Source organism: Lagopus muta, chromosome 5 (assembly GCF_023343835.1).
Source record: "Lagopus muta isolate bLagMut1 chromosome 5, bLagMut1 primary, whole genome shotgun sequence".
Classification (NCBI taxonomy): domain Eukaryota; kingdom Metazoa; phylum Chordata; class Aves; order Galliformes; family Phasianidae; genus Lagopus; species Lagopus muta.
In genome coordinates, this window is record NC_064437.1 from 40365507 (window position 1) to 40388293 (window position 22787).

General features: G+C 38.2%; 1 protein-coding gene across 6 annotated transcripts in view; it reads right to left on the reverse strand.

The window, feature by feature from the left end:
- The window catches only part of CTNNA3 (catenin alpha 3), a 416441-nt gene that overhangs the window by 32996 nt on the left and 360658 nt on the right, over positions 1-22787 (reverse strand). For all 6 annotated transcript variants that reach the window (XM_048946506.1, XM_048946507.1, XM_048946508.1 and 3 more), the window contains 2 exons: positions 21877-21969; positions 9453-9634 (listed from right to left, as the gene is read on the reverse strand). In XM_048946506.1, the coding sequence (XP_048802463.1) occupies positions 9453-9634; positions 21877-21969 (275 nt within the window). The remainder of the gene's footprint in view (positions 1-9452; positions 9635-21876; positions 21970-22787) is intronic.

Here is a 22787-nt window from a genome sequence, read left to right on the forward strand (position 1 = left end):
CTACAGATTGTAATGGTGTACTTTCCCACCCTCTCAGCCTGACCTTTATTTCCCATATCGCTGCTCAAGTGATCAACACCAGTGGCAGTCATCATGGCTTCATCCAACTTAAGCACACAACCATCAGTGTCAGTCATGGTGAGTGGTCAGGTCATGATGGCATCAAGCTCAGAGTGAACTTGTAGGAACATGATAACACAATAGCCCAAAGGCTAACGTCTGGCTGCGTGGCCACCTAACCACAGTGCTAGTTAGTGTTGTACTTAAGCCTAATTTGGAAGAAACTGACAACTGTAGTCTGTAAGCAAATATGACTGAATCAATCACCTTACCAAGTAAATAAGGATAAAATGAGGAGACAAACAGCCTCTTGAGCTCTACTGAACAGCTGCACAACACAATCTCCTCTCAAGCAGGGACACCTTTGATGTCACACCTCCTGCAGAGATCCCAGGCCTCTTGATGTCAAGATCTTGCCACTGCAGATCCTTGGTAAGGGTCTAATAGCTTAGTAAGCTTTGTAAGCTTTTCTAAGATTATGTCTTTAATTCATATAATCTATTAGACATAACCCACTACTTGCGACCAGATGCCAGCTGGTCTTAAGTCCATTTACCACCACACAGTGGGCTTGACCATCCATACAGTTTTTTACTGAGCCAAGAGTGTATCTGTCCAAGCCACAGGCTGGCAGCTTCCGCAGTAGAACGCTGTGGGAGACAGAGTCAAAGGCTTTGATGAAGTCTAGGTAACCCACCTCAATAGCCTTCCCCTCAACTACAAAGTGGGTCATTTGGTCACAGAAGAAGATGAGTTTGATCAAGAAGGACCTGCCTCTCACGAACCCATGCTGGCTGTGTCTGATCCCTCCAGTTGACCCACGCATGCTATGTGACAACTTTCAAGATGACCTGTTCCATTACCTTCCCTGGCACTGAGGTCAGGCTGAGAAGCCTGTAGTCCCCCAGATACATCTCTTCTTGTAGATGTGTATCACATTGTGAGAATCCTTCTTTGTTTTTTGGCTCAAAGCTTGCTTCCTGAGGATTTGTTGAGGAGGCAACTAATGGGTGCTAACCGTGTGACAATGGATATCGCTTTGGGAACATTTGAAAGCCCCTTCCCCCAGAACTGCTTGCTCTGTAGAAGAGCGGATGAGAGTGCTCAGGAGTGTTTACTGGTGGAAGATCTGGCCTGTGACTAAACAGCTCCAGCTAGCTGTGGGAAAATTGGGGAACGATACCATCGTGTTCTGTGAGAAACAGGATGCAGATGGGCATCCCTGCTCCCTCTTATCTGCTGGCAAGGCCCAGAAGATGGCAACAAAGGAGTTTCTGCTGAGATCCCAGAGCCAGAAGCTGCCACTCAAAGGAGAGCTGACTCAACCACTTTGGATTTGAGCTGTCACTCCAAAGACAGCTGACTCGACCACTGGAAGCATTGAAAAGGGGCCATCATCACCATGGTCGTCGTGCTTCGTGGTCGTCATTGTCAACAGAACAACTCTGCCTGACGACCCACTGCTACTGAAGATCAAAGACTGAACTACGGACCACGCTGGATCCATGGTGGTGATTATCTCCCTCTTGCTGCCTATAAAGACCCCTTGCTCCTTCTCTTCTATCTTTTCTATCGCCCTCCTTCCCTTCCCCATTACCCTAATTCATAATAGTGTCCGTCCTCCCCTTCCCCATTTCCCTGATTAAGATTTGTAATAAACTGGTCGGACCAACATTTGAACCATTGCTTCTTAATCTCACGCTGGGTATATAGATAATAAAAGAACCTCCTCTCCCTCCTATAAATTGGAGCGAGACACACATTAACAAGTCCCCAGTCATCTGTGACTTCTCTGGTTGGCCAGGACCAGTGAGAGATGGTGGAAAGCAGCTTGGCAAGCATGTCTACCAGCTCCCTCAGCACCCTCAGGTGGATCCCATCTGGCTCCAGGGACTTATGATGATTCAGGTGGAGTAGCAGGTCCCTAACTTTTCCAACCTGAATCACGGGGAGTTTATTCTGCTCCTTATCCCTGTGGCTGAGTACTCCAAGGATAACTGGGCTGACTATTAAAGACAAATATAATGAAGGCATTGAAAACCTCAGCCTTTTCCTCATCAATGGTCGCATTCCCTGCCACATCCAGTAAAGGATGGAGATTCTCCTTGGCCCTCCTCTTACTGTTAATGTATTTATAAAAACATTTTTTGTTGTCCTTTACTACAGTGGCCAGGTTGAGCTCATAACAGGCTTCAGCCTTTTTGATTTTCTCCCTGCTTATGCTAGCAACTTCCTCATACTCTCCCCAAGTTGCCTGTTCCTTCTTCCATAGGAGGTAAACTCTTTCTCCCAAAGTCTCAGCAAAAGCTCTGTGTTCAGCCGCATTTGTCTTCTTCGTCTCCACCTCATCTTATGGCACAGGGGGACAGCCTGCTCCAGCAGTTTCCTCCCTTTTCCCTTTCATGCCTACTTTTAAGCCCCCTCAGTGAGCTCTGCCAGCTCCTGGGCTAAGATCCCTTTACCCTTTGAGGAAGATGGGTCCCATCTGCAGCCATCAGGCCACGTGCTGAGTAAACTGCCCCATGGTAAAAAAATAAAACAAAAAAAACAACCACAATTCCTGAAATGGAACCAACCCTTCAGCCATGTATTTATCAAATGGGTTTTCCTGCTCCTGTCATTATCTCTCCCTGACACTGAACAGATACTGGAGAACACCATCTCTACTCTTTCACCATCCACTAACCACCCCAATGCATTAAAATGATAGCACCAAGGCTTCTCTCAGCAACTTCATCACTGCCAGCATGAACCATCAGTAAAGGGTGATAATCAGAGGGATGAATGAGACCAGAAAGTCTTCTGGTAATGACTCTGACGTATATCACTGCTTCACTCTTAAAACTGGCGTAATACCTCTATGACACAGCAAAACTGTGTGTTTGAAGAAAAAAAAAGCCACAAACCAAAACTACTTTTGGTTCCAAGACTATTCAATTCCACAAGCTGATTGTCAGATTAAAATGAAGTTGTGTAAAACAAAAAAATTAGATGCTTTCCTTAGGAATTCTATTAAAAATGTTACTGTCAGAAGGTGACTGTTTAGCACTTCAAAAAGTCAGTACCTCTCAGAATTATACTGGGCCTTCAAAAAATGAGGCCACTGCTATTTTTAATTAAATACTTGCTAGCACACATCCTCAGGAAACACTGAAACTCTTTACAATCAACTGATATGCAAGACCACTGAAACAAGTATCATATGAATTATCATACGCTAGATAAATAACGTATGAATAAAGACACAGTACCACACACAAAATTTGCTCAGTCAAAATCTTTTGAGATGGAGAAAGATGACAGACGCAGGATTTTTGCCTTCAAAACACTCTGTTAGTTGTGAAAGCTTGATTTGTATATGTTTTAGAAGCTCTGACATTCAGGAGGAATGAACAATACCAGCTGATTCTGCATTACGTGATATAATTTAACTTGACACATCTTGACACTTCATCACGTATCTGAAGGTCCATGTTTCTACTGGAGGGGAACAACTGCCTCAGGCTACTACTTAGTATACATGCAGTTCTGGCAGGACAGTCAGTTAATCCTGCATGTACTGCAAAATCTTAGCAACAGAATTACACTAGCTGGAGTAGTTTAAATGTTAACTAAATTTAACAGTAAAACCTTGTGTGTTTTACCCACTGTGTTGTACCAAGTAAATCCTGGTGATTCTGTTCATCAAAACAAATATTATAAACCAATGCAAGTATGTACACACATATAAATTATTCTTGCTTTAGAAATTAATTTGTCTTAAAGCATATTTTTATGTAACTAGCTCAAGTCACAGTTAGCTTCAAGAGAGGAATCAAAGGAATATTCACCTACTTTTCCATGTAGATGAATGGGCCAAAATAACAGTATGATGTCCTGCTGGGACAAGATTTATTTTGAGAAAAAATCCTCCCAACTTTAGATAATTTTTGATTAAATGACTGTGTTTAAAAGAAAATGCATTTTTCTCTTCTTATAATGCAAATGTTGAGTGTCTGGACTTTCAAATGCATCCCAGAATGCTTATTGAAACAATAAGCTATGAATATTCTGATATAAGCAAGGGGAGGGGGGGAAAGGGGGGAGGAATATAAATTTTTTATATATCACAAAATTGAACTGCACACGTAACAGCATTCAGTTTGTTCAGGATTTTCAGGAATATAGGTATTATTACTATATTGATAAATTATTAATGATAATAAATGTGTAATGCCACATTTTATGGCAATGACTGGGTGGTGAACCAGGGAGAATAGGAATGCAGTGCTTTTTGTCTACATACATGGTACCTTCAACCCCCATTAGGTACAGAACTGGCATCCTGCCCTCTTTTTATCTCCCCTTCTTTTCCAATCAAAGATGAGCAGAGACAACAGCTGAACTAAGGCTCAGGACTGTGGTTGTTATCAGGTGCGGAGATTCACTAAATTCGGCAGCTACACTTGGTGCCTTAACTAAGAGTATTACTGAGAGAAAACGTCAGGCTACATTGCAGCCCATAAGTACTACTGGTATTAGGAGAACTGGACGATTTTGCTAGATTTATTTTTCCAAGATACATTCATTTCCCATGTTTTGCTATTTTTGCTACTTTTCTAATATCTACTTTGATATTGGTGTCATTTTTTAAAATGACTATCAAGTGCCAAGAGTAAGTGAAAAATTTTCTGAAAAGCTGAGAGCTGCACTTAAAATAAAATAAAAATTCTTCATACAGTGCACTTTGAATCTCAGCAGACCTACAAAACAGGTAGGGGTAAAACTGCAGAGGCTATTGCTTACTAATTATATCATAAAAAACAGACTGTGAGATGGACTTTATCCAGGCAGCATGAATCCCGAATCCATTGACTGGACCAGGTAGTCCATCCCCAGCCCTTAGGACATGCTGGGTAGCAGCCTACACAGAAGCCCATTACCAGTGATAGTCTCTCTCAATGCACCCGTAAAAATAACTTTGGGCATCGTGGCAATCTCTGCCTTGTTCATGCAAAACTTATCACCCAGTGGTATTTTCCCTATCAGCAGTGATTTTTGCTTCTACTTTTTAGCCAAGTTGAAGAGAAATTGAATTATTTTCACAATTAACATTATCACAGCAGATAAGGCAATTTCTGGCTATTCATCTTTACAAAAGACAGAATGAAACGACGGTAGAATCCAATTGACACTATCGCGTAACTGACCTATGTGATTCAATGCATCTTCCCCTCTACATTTAAAGCTATAACTTCTTTTCAAGCACAGATTTTTTTAATCAGTGAATATTGATGCTTTTTTTACATGGATTTGAAGGAAAATGTAACATGAAAGGACACAAGGAAGAAAAAAATGCTGATTACACATGCACACAAAGATGTAGATATAGGCCACCATTTCTGTTCTTTCACCTTGCCGTTCATTTACATGTCACATTGTTTACTTTTACAGAGAGAAAAAGGTGTATTTTAGACTCTGGATCTAGGCCTACTTATTAGCAGTACTTTCTGTTTCTGTAAAATACAGCTGAAAAACAGTAACTTGAAAAGTCATACGACAGTTTGGAATCAAGTGCTTTATAAGTTTTAATAAGCCTTACTTAAGACAACTCTAAGTCAAGTAAGCTTGCTGTACCCTAATGTAGCTGTAAAAGTGCTTTAGAGTGATTTTTTTTTTCCATTAAATTGCATTTTCTTTAATGTTTCTCCTTTGTCTGGGGTGAACCACCTGATTCACAGGCCAAGATTTTAACAGAAAGTACTGTACAGACTCTTCCCCAGATAGATCCCACATCCCAACCTCCCCTTAAAAGTCTGCCTCTTCAGGTGCCAGTTCCAGTCTATTCGCTTTCATTTAGATAAGACTTGTCAATACAATGAAACAATATCATGTATTCTGAAGTCTAAGCAGTGCATTAATTTGTTTATATAGATTCTTTCCAGGAATCGTGTGCCCTTCCATGTTTGCTTAAAAGCTTCATCCCTGAGCTATTTTTAATTTAATGAAAGAAAACTCATTCACTAAAGAGACAGAAGCTATTCCTTTTAAACAGTATATTCTCAAACAGCTGTCTCTGCTGAAATATTGGAAGCTCACAACCAGAACAAATGACTCCTGCTTTCAAACTGGTACCCACATGCTCTGGGTTGAGTTCTCATGTTAATGGCCCTTATGCAGCTATGGCATTTCAGATAACCCAGAACTAAGAATGCAAAAGGGCTTAGGTGAAACTAAATTAGTATTACAGAATTTCACCAAGTTTTCAGCCATTGTTACATCACACACTGCACTGTAAGACAGTAGCAGACTCTGTACATGAAGAGAATTCAAAATGGGATCTAGAAAAAAAAAAAAGACAAAATGCTAATCATGAAGTCATCTAACATGGCCAACAGGAAAAATTATGAACAAAAGAATCCATTATATCTCATCCCCACCCAGGAAACAGAATTCTTGCAAAAGCCGAAGCAACTGCTGCATTCTTTTCCCCATAATACAACTGATCAACATTCTCTAATCTCCAAAACCTAAAACTCCAGAAGACACTCATTAGATTAAAAATGAATGCATTTGAAAGAAAACAGACATACATTTAGGTAAATATGTGACACAAACATTGAAAGTCACTATCTACCTGAGTAAATTCTGATGTAATAAACACAAAATGTCATTTCATGCATTCTATGCCTAAGACCTTGAAATTACAGCTTGGAGTGCTCAGTTCCCAAGACACACTGCTGCTTGCTGTGATCTCAGCAAGTCCTCATTCCTGGATTTTCAAGGGAGTAAGAAAGTCAGCTGTGTGCCTTGATGTCATCAGCCACTTTTCATACAGTAATTAGAGGGGCAGATCCACACTAGTTCACCTGTTCTTTGGCTACATAAAAGCCTTCATTTTACAAGACTGTCTGGCAACATTAAACAATAAGAGAAGTGATTTCAAAACACCCAAGGATATACTCACATATAGCATCCTAGAGGAGTTATATATAAGACACAGAAGTAAACAGATAGCTCAGAAAGTAATGCCTCCTATTTATTTCCATGTAAACTACAACAGACACAATTAACACTATTTGATGGAGCAAATTCTCAGCTGTTTTACAACATAGTCACCACCATCAGCTATGCGTTTTTGCCAGTGATGAGCAAGAGCCTGCATGCTCTGCTCGTCAAAATCTGCACCAGTGGAAGTGACCCACTGTCACCACAGCAGAAACACATTACCCACTGCCTCACTGTGCTTGCATCCATTGGTTGGTCTCCATAAACATTCAGTACACAACAGTGAGTGTCAGTGGATGCAGTACATCTTTTGCTTCATACGCACTTCCATGTCAGATGCCATTTGTCAGACTGCCCGTTTGCTGCCATCTGTCACACGGCAGCAACATGTAACAGAATACTGTCAGGAAGGTTCAACCTCTACTTCAACACCACCAATGTTACTTAAGACACAACTATGTACATAATATAGTAAGGACACCTTATTTTCTCTTACTAAAAAGTCCTTTAAAATTAACAGAAATCTTGATAGGACATTCTTTCCACCAAGAACATACAACTTTAGCATCAAGCATATGGTACAGGAGAGTTTTACATATACTTGCTTATCTCAAACTACATTTATGCAGGAAAACTGCATAAATGCACTTACTAAATTAGGAATAGAACCAACAAAATCCATGTTACAATATCGCAGAGTTCCCTACTGTACACTGAAATAAAGAGTAAGATTTCTCCTCTCTCTTTCCAAAAGATATTATTTTTCCCTTAAGTTTTTCTATCAAAGTCTCTCCACAGGTCCCAGTGGACTCCCTGGCAGTCAGCAACACTGAATAGAAGCTGGTCTTGAACTCAATACTGTCAGTTAAGCTGTCTTCAACAAACATAAAACTAAGAGCGTGAACTGGCCTTTTTAACCTCAATTAATCTAAAGCTAATAATTTCAAGAATTAATGAATGAGAGAGGTTACCTCAAATGTAAAATTTGACCTTATGACAGAATATTTTCTTTTACAAAAGTTCTCAATACAGATTTTATGCCCTTAATAAGAATGCAAGGATTACAGAGTTCAACACACAATTCTTTAAGTCTCTCTCACATGAAGGAGAATTTGAAAAGGTGTAGCACAATTAAATGCTGTAACTGTCTTCCCTTTAACAAGCCTTAGCCAAATCTCAGTTTTAGTAGCTGTTTCAGCTCTATGGAACCCTCTTAATTCACATCTCTGAAGAATCTGTGCAAAAGATTGAGGTTTTTCTTCTTATCCTTTATGAAATAACTTATATGAATTTATATGAAGAGATACGAAATGTCTTGCAAGAGTGGTTGTGTTTTAAGGCCTTATGTATCAACAACTATTTTATTAATAACAAAGTGGGGGGAAAAAAAAAAAACAACACAAAAAACAACCACACATACAAGAAAGAAGACAAACCAGTATTTACATCTGGTACAATTCATCTGATGAAATTTACTGACCACGTATTCAGTGCATGACAAAAAAAGCTCCTGAACTTAAGATCTCAGAACTGTAGCAGTTGGAAGGGATCTCTGGAGATCATCTCATCCAACCCCCTGCTAAAGCAGATTCCCTAGGGTATGCTAGGGTTTTTGAGGGGTTTTGAATATCCCCGGAGAAAGAGACGCCACAGCCACAGACTCTCCAGGCAGTCTGTTCCTGAGCTCTGCCACTCTCACAGTGAAGAAGTTCTTCCACATGTTCATATGAAACTTCCTGTGTTGCAGTTTGTGCCCAATGCCCTTTGTCCTATCACTAGGCACCGCTGAGAAGAGCTTGGCCCCATCCTCTCAGCACCCACACTTTAGGTATGTATAAGCATTTCTAAGACCTCCTTTCAGTCTTCTCTTGCCCAAGACAGTTTCATATGTATAATTATTGCAGAGCATATACTGTCAGCAGAGAGAAATGCGAGCTTTGAAAACTATCTACTATAGAACATTTTGCTTTTCAAAACTATACATAGCAGCACGACACAAGGAATGGCAGGTAATGTTATATAAAATATGCATGACTGAACATATGCTCTGTACAGTAGGTTTTATGCACAACTAAAATATAGTAAATGCTTGATAGCATGGTATGGTACAAGCAGAAGAGTAACAGATGAGACAGAACTACAACTCAGAATCAAGATGACGTTGCTTCTTTTTTTCCTTTCATTGAGTGGAGAAGGAGAAACAGAGTTCAAAACTTAAAAGTCCTCCCTCCAACATTTCAGTATTGCTAGCTAGAGTTGTCAAGCTAATTACATTAGCTTAGCCATTCAGCTTTGTGAAGACACTGCCACTGGACAATAAAAAAAATCACTATTTCCTGTCATAATGATATGACAATGGCTTCCAACATTTATAAAAATTGAAAAGCAATTTTTTGCATAATTACCTTGTAAAGTCAGTCATCTCCATCATAATCACACACATTCTCTTGGCCAAAACGATTATGTCATTGCTGGTATCATCCCATATTTCAATCTCTGCATCAAGCTTACTCTTGACTTTTTTGAAGTCAGCCACTTGCTCAGCTATCTTTTCTTTTTCAGCCTCTGGCAGTTGAGTCATCTTGGCCTGAAACATAAAATAGAGTCATAGAATGGCTTGGTTGGAAGGGACATCTAAGATCATCTAATTGCAGCCCCCTTGCTGTAGGCTGGGCTGCAAACAAAAGAACGTTACTTGCTTAATACCTGTCTATGTCAGAGAGGGGTCTTTTTGGTGTTGTGATTTTGGGTATTTGTTTTGGTTTTCTTTTGTTTTTAACTAGATATTAGAAAATACATAAATGTAGAGCAACCTGAGCCAACTGTCCCAGCCTGGGTACTTCTGAATTTCAGTATCAGTACGCAATCACTGGGTTGAGGCAAATAAGTTAGGTTGGCATAATGCAAACAGCACTGTCCATGAAACTATTACTATTAATGTAGTAAGAGAAACAAAAGAAAATTCTTCCAAACAGCCCGTATAAAATATGACTGACATATTTTCCTTTTTTCTTCAAGTGAAGGATTCTAGGTTTTGTTAAGAGCGATGCAGGTGACAAACTGCAATAATCTTTCAGGTACACAAGAATGAAGGGAAAGGTTTAGTTGTTCTAAAACATTTGAATGTGCTTGTCCTCTGCTGAGAAGGCTCCTCGGGATTATTTCAAGAACTGGGAAAGATCTGCTAGTTCAAACCTGCATCTTCTGTCTTTGAAGAAGATGCTGATTAAAGCCCTAGAAAATCAGTATGTGACTGAAGTTATCAAACCTTAAATGCTAACAGAAAATAACATTCAAATGAAGCCACAGCCAAACTGGGCTCAAGTTTGAGGACACAGCTCTATACTTGGCTACAGTTCTGGACTGAATTGTTTGCAAATATTCCACAAGATAAAACTGTTTCAAATGAAGATTTAGTACAGCAAGAGATATGGTACATTCCATGCACATTTCGGTTCTGGAGTCAGAACATTCAGTCTACACTATACGCATGTATTCTTTCTACATTTAAGCATGATGCCTTTTTTTGTTTGTTTTTAATGTTAATGTAAGTGTAATATATCAAGACTGATGTAACTGCTGAAAATGCAGCATGGTGAGAAGAGAAATACTTTCTTTAGAACTCTTATTTATGAGCAAGATTATCAGTTTGCTACAGACAAGGGACAGGACTTCTTTTACCAGAAACAGGCCAGAAACTAAACAAAAACAAACCAGGCTTAGCAAAAAACAGCAGAGATAAGGCAAAAAGGTACCTGATGCATGAGGTCTGGCCAGAAAAAAATTAGAGCTTTAACTTCTTTGACAATGCAGAACAAACTATTTTTATATTACTGATCTGATAAGTTGAGTAAATTTACTCTGAGAGCAGAAATACAACAAAACTACAGTTTGCAATAAAAAAAAACAGTCATTGCTTGGGATTGTGTAACTGCCAATTTGTTTGTTTGGTTGTTTTTTTAAGTACTACGTATTAAACTTCTGGATGGAAATAAAAGATCACACACATGAACTGATTTTAAGTAAGTCTAATTTCTTATTTAAGGTGGAATCAAAGAGAAGCGTAGCTGTGCTTCAGCTCCCAGTAAACTAAAATGTGTAGTTATGTGGAGGAAATGATTTTAAATTGCAGCATTAATTTAGCTAGAACCAAAAGTTCCCTTTGCCAATCTTCTAACCAGCATCAGCCAAATCAAATTTAATGCAAAACAGATTCCCTGCATAGAGACGTTCAGGAAGTTCATGTTCTTCCTTAGCTCTGCAGACACTGAATCAGAAGCTTAAATTCCTAAATGGCTGTTCCTGCCTCTCCAGAACAGAGCTTGCCTGCTTCTACATCAGTTGTAATTGAACAGTAGGAACTATGTTCTAAGGGTACATTCTCTTTGCTATCTCTTCCCCAAAACTTGAAGGCCTGAGAGGTGATTTGAAACAAAGCTCAGGCTTCTCTGTTGACTCAGTATATCAAAACCATTGAGGAAATAATTGCTAGAAGTCAGTGAAAGACAAACCTGAAATCTCCCTAGAAAAGGAAAAGCAGAATTGCATCAAGTCTTTGCTTACTATCCGCATGATTCTTAAATAACATTCAAGTTCATAGGCTGAATACAGTAAGTCATGTAGAAGTTATCATACCCACAGTTGGAAAATATTCAAATCACAGGACACAGAATATTGGATTTGAAAGCATGACAACCACATCAAGATTAAGAAAAGGCAGTTCTATTTATTCAAAATACTTTACGTATTTAATGAATAACCGGACATTTTAAAGAGTGTTTTGTGCATTGAATTTTTGGTTAAATAAAGGAAAGAGTGGAAGGACACAGAAAAGCGTATTATGAAAACAGCTGTGAAAACATTAATGCAAATCCCATAGTAAATTCTTCCTTTCAGATTTGTATCTGGAACTCAAGTAAAAAAATCAGTATTTGAAAGTTTACACTGGATTTTCTTTCATTTTTGCTGCTAGAAATGGTCATCTGGGTCATACTGGCTTTGGTACAGGAGCACTAAACAACTCGGCATGAGTAACTGACTACAGGCAATGAACTTGTGACACAACACTTTCTCTCACATGCCCTCTCCTGACTCTGACCAGTAATTTCTACACCTGTGTGATCCTGGCTACCAGACGGTCTCTCAGAGGAGCTGAAGAACAGCCTCATGGACATCAATTATATATGGACTAATGCCAGGATGACTGGAGGCTTTTTGCTCTTGCTGGCTTTTCTATATGAATTTATTCATTTTTCTTCTTCCTGCCAATAAAGCCTTATCTCAGCAGAATCCCAACTGCCTCAAGTTTTACTATAATTTAAGAAACACTCATCTTTGGAGTATAATTATGTAAATGATTAAATGCATGTCTACAGAAAAGAAAATAAAAAACTGCACATAGATACTTGAAATTGACTTCATTGGTATTCTATGCAGATACCGTATGTCCCACCAGGATGGGGGGGCCAAGATCTTTAGTCTTGTTCATCTTTATGTCACTGCTGTGTTTTATATCTATTGCTTTCTCTATGAAATGGTCCACCTCATGTATTATATAAAGCAACTATTAAGACATACAATTATTTTGCAAATATTTTGTGGTATTCTTGTTTATAAAACATCATCTTCCAAAGTTAAAACAGGAAGTTACAGCAGTGACAGAATTATCAGTTATAATTTATATAACAGGTAATCAGCTTTATACGCAATGCATATGGTTTTCAAGCCATGCGATTTAAGAGTTTTTATTTATGCTTGAATTGCTGTGTCACAAGGTTAATTTTCCCATTTATATCAATTACTGGAAATTATAGGCCTCCCAAAGTATGTTGTAATTGCAATCACTAAATTATAAAGTGTAACTAATAATTAAAGGAATACTATTCCTGTTTTGTTAAAAAAAAAAAAAAAAAAAAAAAAAAGAGAGAGAGAGAGAGAGAGAAAGACCTAAAACAAGCCACATAAAATCAAAACACATTCACCTCATGGTTACAAGAGCTTCCTAAGAAAGATGAAACAAACAAAAATAAAGATCTGGGCTACAGAATCTGAAGAACTCAAGTACCCCTTTCCATGCTGTTTTGAGTTGAAGAACGTATGGTTTGATACACAAACCACAAGAAAGATGACATCTTAATGAAGGAAATCTGACAAAGTATCCTGTTACATGTCAATAAGAATAACTTTCAGCTGGAATAAGACACATTAGCCAAACAAAGGCACAAAGGAAACCACAGTTCTGACCTCGCAATTCTGAATTTTTATCTCATTTCCCTCATAGTGCTTTATTAACATAGGATCATAAATTGCAGAATGACTTGGGATGTAAAGCAACATAAGCCCAACCATTTCTAACCTCCCGGTCATGGGCAGAGCTGCCAACCACCAGACCTGGCTGCCCAGGGCCCCATTCAACATGGCCTTGAACACCTCCAGGGATGGGCCATTCACAGCTTCTCTGGGCAGCCTGTGCCAGCCCCTCACCACTCTCTAAAGTACAGAATTTCCTCCTAACATCTAACCTAAACCTCCCCTCTTTTAGTTTAAAATCATTTCCCATTGTCCTGTCTCTATCTACTCGTGTACAAAGTTGATCTCCCTCTTGTTTATAAGATCCCTTCAAATACTGGAAGGCCACTAACAAAATAAAACAAATGTATGCACAGTGTAAGTGTAGATATGACTTCCCCTTGAAATAGGCAACAAGTACATATAAAGTAAAGACCTAAATTAATCATGTGATATTACAGAAGTGCTGGATTATTTTGCCCACTAGGAAAAGCAATTTTTTCTTTACTTCTACAACATGGTACAGGAAAACTTAAAATTAGGAGAGAGAAAATCTGTTTTTTCGTACTTTTCTTTTTTCCTTAAGAAAGAAAAATACCTGCAATAGGTATTTTTTTTTTCTTTAATTTCCTTTAACTCTTGAGGAGTTACGTACATTGCCTTGTTTGCAACTTGATGCTATAGAATAAGATTAGACAATCTTTTTACTTCAAACCCTTTTAAGTTTCAGTCAGTTTATTGTTACAGATTGAGACAACGTAAAAGATTTTACAAATTATCCGCACAATGACTAAAACAGACGATCCATAAGAAGCAGCTACTTAGTGAAGATTTTGACTCTTGTCCCACTGCTGCATCATTTGCCAGTGAAATTCCAACTTCAAAAATCGGCCTTTGTGCCTGACTTCACTCTCCAAGGATGACTTCCATATAGACCTACAGTATTCTCTTGAATTCTTAAACTGACATGCTTTTTGTTTTCCCGATCCCCTAAAACAAATTACTGGCTAGAGCCATGTCAGAATACTTATGACACCTAACATGGAGGTGTGGAGGAAGAGAGGGAGAAAGGGAGGGAAGAGAAACAGCAGAATGAAGCACCATGCCTCCAAACAAATGTTTACATTATCAAAAATTTCCTGAGACAGAAACAAGCCAGATATCTCTCTGAAAGGGAAGAGCTTCCCTTTGAAAACTATTTAACATTTCCTCTATTTGTAAGGTGCAAAGCATTGTGAGATTGTAACTAGAGAAGAGGAAAACTGCTTTTATAGAAATTAGAAGAAATTCAGTGTCTGGAGTGATTCTGTTAACATTGATGTGTCCACTGCCTTTTAAATCATATCCTACATTCTCTACTGAGTGAATAATCACTCAGATTTGGATAAAGAGGTGAAACAGCAAATACTGGATATTAACAAGCCATGGCAAAGTGAATATAAAGAACATTCCCTAGAGATTAAATGTATGGGAGTGATACCAGAAGCTGGAAGAAGCTGCATTTCTTCCCTGAGGTCACCAATTGCCTTTTCCTGGAATTAAGGTCTGTAACATAATTCTTGAAGTCCAGCCTGCTTTCATCAACTTTGGTGCCTCGTTTTTGCTGCCATGTCAGCTCCTGTGTATTTTTTACATACAGCAAAACTGAATGAAGAGATAAAGCTATCAGCAGATAATTTCAAAAACACAAATTCGTAACGTCGATTTTGTGAACCTTCACAAAAAAGGCAATGCATGTTATTAATCTAACTCCTCTCTGTGCCAGGGAAACAGGCTTGTAGATGAAGAAGAAATACGCCATGAATATGGGCTGCATTGGATTGTGTCATTGGTTCTCATGTCCCTCTCTAAACAATCTAGGGAAACATAATCTCTACATAATTGGCATTGAGTGGATGCGACACTCACTGAAAAACTGTTCACAGAATACTTTCCAAGAGATCATGTCAAAGTTGAAGGGATCAAAGTTGTCCAGATGTGGAGTCTTCAGTACAGGAGAGACACAGACCTGTTGGAGCACATCTAGGAAAGGGCCACAAAAATGATCCACATAATGGAACACCTCTCCTATGAGGACAGGCTGAGAGAACTGGGGATAGTCAGTCTGGATAAGAGAAGGCTGCAAGGTGACCTGCTACCAATCTTTCAGTCTCTAACAGGGGGCCATAAAAAAGAAGGGGACAAACTCTTTAGCAAGATCTCTGGCGACAGAAAGAAGGGAAATGGCTATAAGTTCAGGGAGGGTAGATTTAGGTTAGATAGAAGGAAAACATCTTGTACAGTGAGGTGGTGAGGCACCAGAACAGGTTATCCAGAGATGTAGCTGATACTCCATTCCTGGAGACTTTCAAGGTGAGGCTGGGGATCTAGCAGTGGTGCACCTTTCATTACAGGAGAGTTCGACTAGATGGCCCTCAGAGTTCTCTTCCAACTTTAAGGATTCTAGGATCACAAGATCCTTCCAGATGCTATTGAGGGAATAGAATCACAGAATCACAGAATTGTAAGGGTTGGAAGGGACCTCCTGAGATCATCGAGTCCAACCCCCCTGCCAAAGCAGGTTCCCTACAGCAGGTCGCACAGGTAGGCATCCAGGCAGGTCTTGAACATCTCCAGAGAAGGAGACTCCACCACCTCCCTGGGCAGCCTGTTCCAGTGCTCCGTCACCTCACTGTAAAGAAGTTCTTGCGCATGTTTGTGCGGAACTTCCTATGCTCCAGTTTCTGGCCGTTTCCCCTTGTCCTGTCTCCACTCACCACTGAAAAGAGTCCGGCCTCGCCATTCTGCCCCCCACACCTTAGATATTTATAGACCTGGATCAGGTCCCCTCTCAGTCTCCTTTTCTCAAGGCTGAACAGACCCAGTTCACTCAGCCTTTCTTCATAGGGGAGATGCTCCAGGCCCTTCACCATCTTTGTGGCCCTCCGCTGGACTCTTTCCAAGAGATCCCTGTCTTTTTTGTACTGGGGAGCCCAGAACTGGACGCAGTGCTCCAGATGAGGCCTTACCAGGGCAGAGTAGAAGGGGAGGAAGATCCTTCCTAGATCCTATTAAGTGAAATACTGAAGGGATCTGCTCCAACTCTAGAGTTATTCAGTATTTTTACTAAGAGTGTGTATGAAAGAACAAAGAGCACACACCACACACGTATGGCATAAAAAGTCTACTTTGACATGTAAAAGACGTGATTTACAATCCAGAGTGTTTCCTATTCCTTGCTTATTCTTAAATTATCATTATTTCAATAAAGGGAAAAAATGTAGCAAGTTAGAGAGGAAATTAAATACTTTTGACAGATCATGACACCTGACAAAGAATCTTTATCCATGTATTAAGCATCAAAATTACTATTAGCAACACCTGCTCAAAAATCACTGAATTGGTACTATGCTTGAATTTTTGTCATTGACATTTCCAGACTCTATGCAGCTTTGCTAAGAATTAATCTTGCATATGATTTTAAATTTGCCTTTTCATTATCCAAATAGCAAAAGCTTGCTGTTAATGTATGCCAGCATTTATATTAACAAAGTGACTTTAGATGCAAAGTCTTTCAAACTTGAATAAGAGTAGCTGTCTCATTTCCCTTCCAAGTATTCCCTTCTGTCAGTAGCCCTGTCAGCCATGGAAGCAAGCCCTGTTATAAGGTGCCAGTGGAAAGCACAGATAGCCAGTCAAAAGAGATGATTCCTACCATAGTTAGTACTGATGCAACCTCACCTTGAATACTGTTTCCAGGGATTCACAATATAATGAGGATGTTAAAGTACCTGAAAGCATCCAGAGAGCAAAAAAGTGGTTGCTGGGCTGCAATGCATGTCCTGTGAGGAGAGGTGAGACTGTTTTGGATGTCTTTTCAAGGCTGAATATTTTTTTAGGTATGTAATAACAATCACTGTATGTAAGGCATAACACAGATAAAACAGGAAAATAATTCATTTTGGATTTTCTCATTCACACTATTACACACACTGAACCAACTCTTCATCAGCACCAAACTGTTCTGCAAACATAACATGCAACAAATCTACAAATGTAGATCCTACTCTCAGATATTTTTATCTATGTATTCATGTAACAGCCTGAGAAACTGAAAAACAGTGTGGGCGGTTGGTTGTCTGAGAACTGTTTTGCTTTTCTCATCTGCACACATTAAAATATTTTGTACATTCTTCAGTATGATCACGTAACTCACACCAATAGCTTTAAAATTAAGCTAAGCTATTCTCTTTAGTAACTTAATAACTTCAAGCCCTTACACTTTCTCTTGCCCTCAAATGCACATTGTCTTCTAAGTAAAAAAATTTACAGGGCAAATACTTAACGTTCTCTTCAACTCAAAACCTGATGATGATTAAGTCACAAACTACCTCTCTCTGATTACAATGTGATAAATTTCCAAACAACATTTGTGTGATAAATTTACAAAATAATTACACATGTTAGACACAGGTATCAGAGGAAGAACACTTGGCATATGGAAGATCCAAATTTCACAGTACAAAAACTGCATTGTTCCTCGGATCTGTGAGCAGCACATGTTTTTGCAGAAGCTGAGAATTTGCTCCTAAAGATCTTCTTCAGGGCTATAAAATTGTGCTACAAATAATTAGTATTGCTATCCAGTTTAATTACTGACAGATCTCACAGCATACAGCAGAGGTTAATCTGTATCCCATCATGTGGGAAGGTGCCATAAGCACTGTCATATTATTCTTAGAGACTGGGAATTACCTGAGGGAAAGACAAGTCAGTAACATTTCCAAGTTTACCTATACAGATGCAGTCAGGAATATCAGCATGAGGTTAAGTCTCGATCTATTACATCCTCTCTCTAGAGAGATATTCTAGAGAAGTTATAATTAATAATCTGTCAATTTTATCTGCATGAAGAAAAATGAGATTTCTGAGTTAAGATGTAGCCTTTGTTACCATCAGTGAATGCATATCCAATTTGGTTTTACATGCTGTGTGTGCGATGAGAGAAAGAAAGAAGTCTCTTTCAAAAGCACCAGCTTCCTATTGGGAGCACTGAGAAATCAGACACACGAGAGGATGGAAACACTCTTGACAAAGCAAGTGAAATCAAGAGTGCTGTTATCCAGAACTAATACTGAGAATGAAACGTGTAAATAAAATTGACTTTACTATGCTGGAAACATCCAATAGAAAGAACATAAGGAGGAAAAAAAAAAAATACTTTGCAATCTTATCGTACTACTTCTGGATTGCAGACATTGGTGTTACCACTGCGCCAGAAAGACTTACTATTGCACAAGAACTCGCTGCCTTGACCAATAAATAAATAAACAAACAAAAATCAATCGAACCCAGTCTAAACCTTAAAATCGATCTTCCCTATACAAAGTCTCCATACTGCATAATATGTTCCAGGAATAAATCTTCAGATAAAAAGCATCAAAAAGCTGACCAAAGAGGCCTAACATCATTCAAATTTGCTTCAGCAGACAGTAGATTTCATCAGACATTTACTTAAAGAAAAACTGCATATGAAAGTTTGTCAACATCTTGATGTGGTTTGAGAGAATATGAGTCTTACGTAGTCAGAGTTCTCATTTTCTATTAAATTTTTTTATAATGTGCCATTTACAACCCTTATATCATAATGTGAAATATAAGAAAATTGTTCCCAATTAAAGGATCAGAAACAGTTATTAAATAATGACTACTAAATAGATCCTTAAAGCAGTTAAATTTATGGCAATTGTATTATCTGGGGGAAAAACTGAAGAAAAAGAAGTAGTTTATTTCCAATACTAATAAGCAACTGTTTTTTCATACATTTGACCCAGCCACAGTTTGGTATGAGCTATTTACGATGAGGTTTGTTTCAAAGAAAATTCCCCTTAAAGAAGTACTTTGTTTTATCTGAGATGTGAACACAGGTGTGTAAAAGAGATCTTTCAAAGCTTTTCTGGATCTTTTTCTGGATCTCTTCTTATTATTCGGATAGCAAACATCTACAAATTACTTTCATATTTTCTCAGTGAGAGAAAAACCTTCATTTGCTTTCTTTAAGGAACATCTACAAAACTATTCAGTATACCATCTATGTATTACATTCCAAATGAATCCATATCATCTTAAAGAATAACATTTTGAAGGAAAATTTTGCTTTTCTTAACTGCAGAAAAATTTTTATCCTGTAAGGTGAGGAAAAATCTTTTATAAATGTTACACTGTACACCATATTATAAGAAATAATTGACAGTTAATTAACATGCGATTGATATGTACAAAAGTAAAGAAGTTTTCACTTGTTTCCCAAAGAAAAAGAGATTAAAATTCCAGTCATACTAAATACATTGTCTCAACAAATCCAATTGCCAAGAATAAGCCTTTTTTGCTTAGATTTGTTGATGCGGCATGAAGAAGTACAAAAGGTATCACAGAATTCTTCTTGAGAACAGAATATAGCCAATAAAAAGCAAACAAAAAAAAAAACAAACCAATCCTTAACTCTTTTTTTTTTTTTTTTTACTTTTTTTTTTTTTTCTTTTTCTTTTTTTTTGTTTTTTAATAAAATACTAACTAAATTTTACTCGTTGTGTATACATAAGACTTAAATATAAATTGCCAGTAGTTTCTGGAAGAGTAGCCAGGTACCATTCTAATACCACAGTTTTCTTCATAGTTTACACTGGGTGTTTTTTTCAGAATTCATGTTAGAAGAAAAAAAATGGAACACAAATCAACAACTTTCATTTTAGTTAGTATTTTGGATATGATTTTAGGGACTTAATAAAGAAAACATTTTTTTGTGAGTGCTTGCTTAAAAACAAATGTAATGTTGAACTTAGTGAGATTCAATAAGGCTAAGTGCAAGGTGTTGCAGCTGGGACAGGAAAATCCCAGATATGAGTACAGACTGGGAGAAGAACTCACGGAGAGCAGCAATGCGGAGAAGGCCTTGGAAGTCCTGATGGACAAAGAGCCAGACATGAGCCAGCAGTGAGCTCCTGCAGCTCAGAAGACCAAAAGTATCCTGGGCTGCACCAAAAGAAGGGTGGCCAGCTGGGAGAGGGAGAAGATTGTCTCCTTCTGTTCTGTCTTTATGAGACCCCACTTGAAATACCATGTCTAGGCCTGAGGCCCCCAAAACAAGAAAGACATAGAGCTGTTGGCATGGATCCAGGGGAGACCACAGAGACAATCAGAGGGCTGGAGCAACTCTTCTATGAAGAAAGTCTGAGGGAGATGGGATTGTGCACTCTGAAGAAGAGAAGGCTCTGGGAGACCTCACTGCAGCCTTCCAGTACTTGAAGGGAGCTTACAAACAGGAGGGGGACTGACTGTACACAGGAGATAGTAACAGGACAACGGAGAATGGTTTTAATCTGAAAGAGGGGAGATTTACATTAGATATTGGGAGGAAAGTGTTGACTCAGAGAGGGCTGAAGCAGTGACACAGGTTCCCCAGAGAATTTGTAGATGCTCCAATCCCTGGAGGCCAGGTTGGATGGAGCCTTGGACAGCCTTATCTGGTGGGTAGCAATCCTGCCTATGACAAGGAGTGGAATGGGATGATAGGATGATATTCAAGGTATTTCCCAACCCAAGTCATTCTGTGAAGAGTGACGTTTTATTGACATCCCTTTTGTATTAAAAGTTTACTATTTTTCAACTACCTGTATTGCTTATAACATCTATTATCACAATAATAGTAGATTAAACCAAATGTGAGAAATCTGTTATTGCTTTAGGTAGTCTAAAAACAGTTAGTGAAATTGATGTTTCTGGCCCCAGGGGTCTTTCAACTTAAAGTCATGAACAGTTTTGCTGAAACAGTATTTAAGACAGAAATGTAGATAAAAGTAATGCTTGCTAAATACACCACTTTTGTTACAAAAAGCTTTGTGGTACTCCAAAATGTTCAGAGGCTCTTAAAAATGTCTGAACGTAAACAATAATCAGTAATATAGTGAAGTTCTCAGGTTAAATAATGATACAAGCAGCAAAACATCACTCAGAACTTCCAGAAATACTTAACCTAATTGACAAATGTTAAGTTATGCATACTTCTTCATGAGTAATACAGAATTTTCTATAGAAATCTATAGAATTGATTCACCCAGACTTTCAGAATTATACATCTGTAACTCATGCACAGCAGTAGCTAAGATTACAGATATATCTCTATATACAGATATATAGAGTTTGCTTTGTTAATATGCACTGAAGCCTTCAGAAAGACTCAGACATAAAAATTACAAATGTCCTAACTTTTAGTAGTTCAAGCTATATTGACAAGACTATAACCTGTTAGAGCTTTGTCCAGAAGTGTAAGAATTTTTCTAATTTACACCTTCAGTGTGTATTTATAAATCACATAGTGTTTTTCTTACTCAGGTCATACATATCAGTCATGTGCCCTCTATAGATTTTCAGGTATCTATTAAACGTCAAACAAGATCTTAATAATTCACTGTATGACTTTAAGTGGCTTCATAGCAGAAGTAATCCAGTAGCATTTTTTACCTCATCAAACTGCTTTTTAAAAAAACCTAGTGTAATACATACCCTGTCAGTCTTCCCTTCTGTCTGAATACTTGTGCGACTACGTGCATCATGGTCTTCTTCAAGGTCAGATACATCTTCAAGCTCTTCAGGTGTCTAGGAAAAAGTTGTTGAAGTATTATTCTCTCTTATGGTTATTAAATTTGGCATTGATGTCAAACATAACTTGGTCTAAGAGAATGTCTGACAAACAAACAAACAAAAGTCTTGCTGTAGAACAACTACTAAATGCTAATTAAAACCACATTCTGTCAGGCAGCTTTGATCTAGATCAAAATAGCCATGATAACATTAAAGCTGACTCTTAAAGTTAGCACTTATGGAATTTATTTTATATTTACATCTCACATTACTGCTGCTAGCAAAGGCATACTACAAACAAACATTTATGTGACCAGAATGCATAGGTTTGTTCTACCTTCTCTTCCCTGTACAGAAACACTAACATGCTCACTGTAATATACTAATATGTGAAAGACTCAAACTGCTCATGTTTGGAGTATATCTCTGACTTTATTGCAATGCACATACTGTACCGTACACACAATCAGAAAAACTTGAACTGCTAACATTTTTTGATACTGACTTTTTCAACTATACCCTGAGCAAATTAATGAAAAACACTGTTCTCCTTATGATATATTTTCTGTATGAGTCAAGCCTTGAAATTTATTTCCTACATTCCCATTTACAAAAATACCATGAAAAAAAACTGCAGGAGTTCCAAATTTTATCATCAGTAATTTAGTAAATAAAGCACAATGAACATGGCTAAGGGACACCCAACAAAACATTCAAAGCAAGTTTAACCATACTAACACAGCAGCACACAGCGAAAAATGCACCATTCAGAATTACGAACTATTTAAAAATTAATATTGGTCCTATCAATGCAATGGGATATTTAGAAAGCT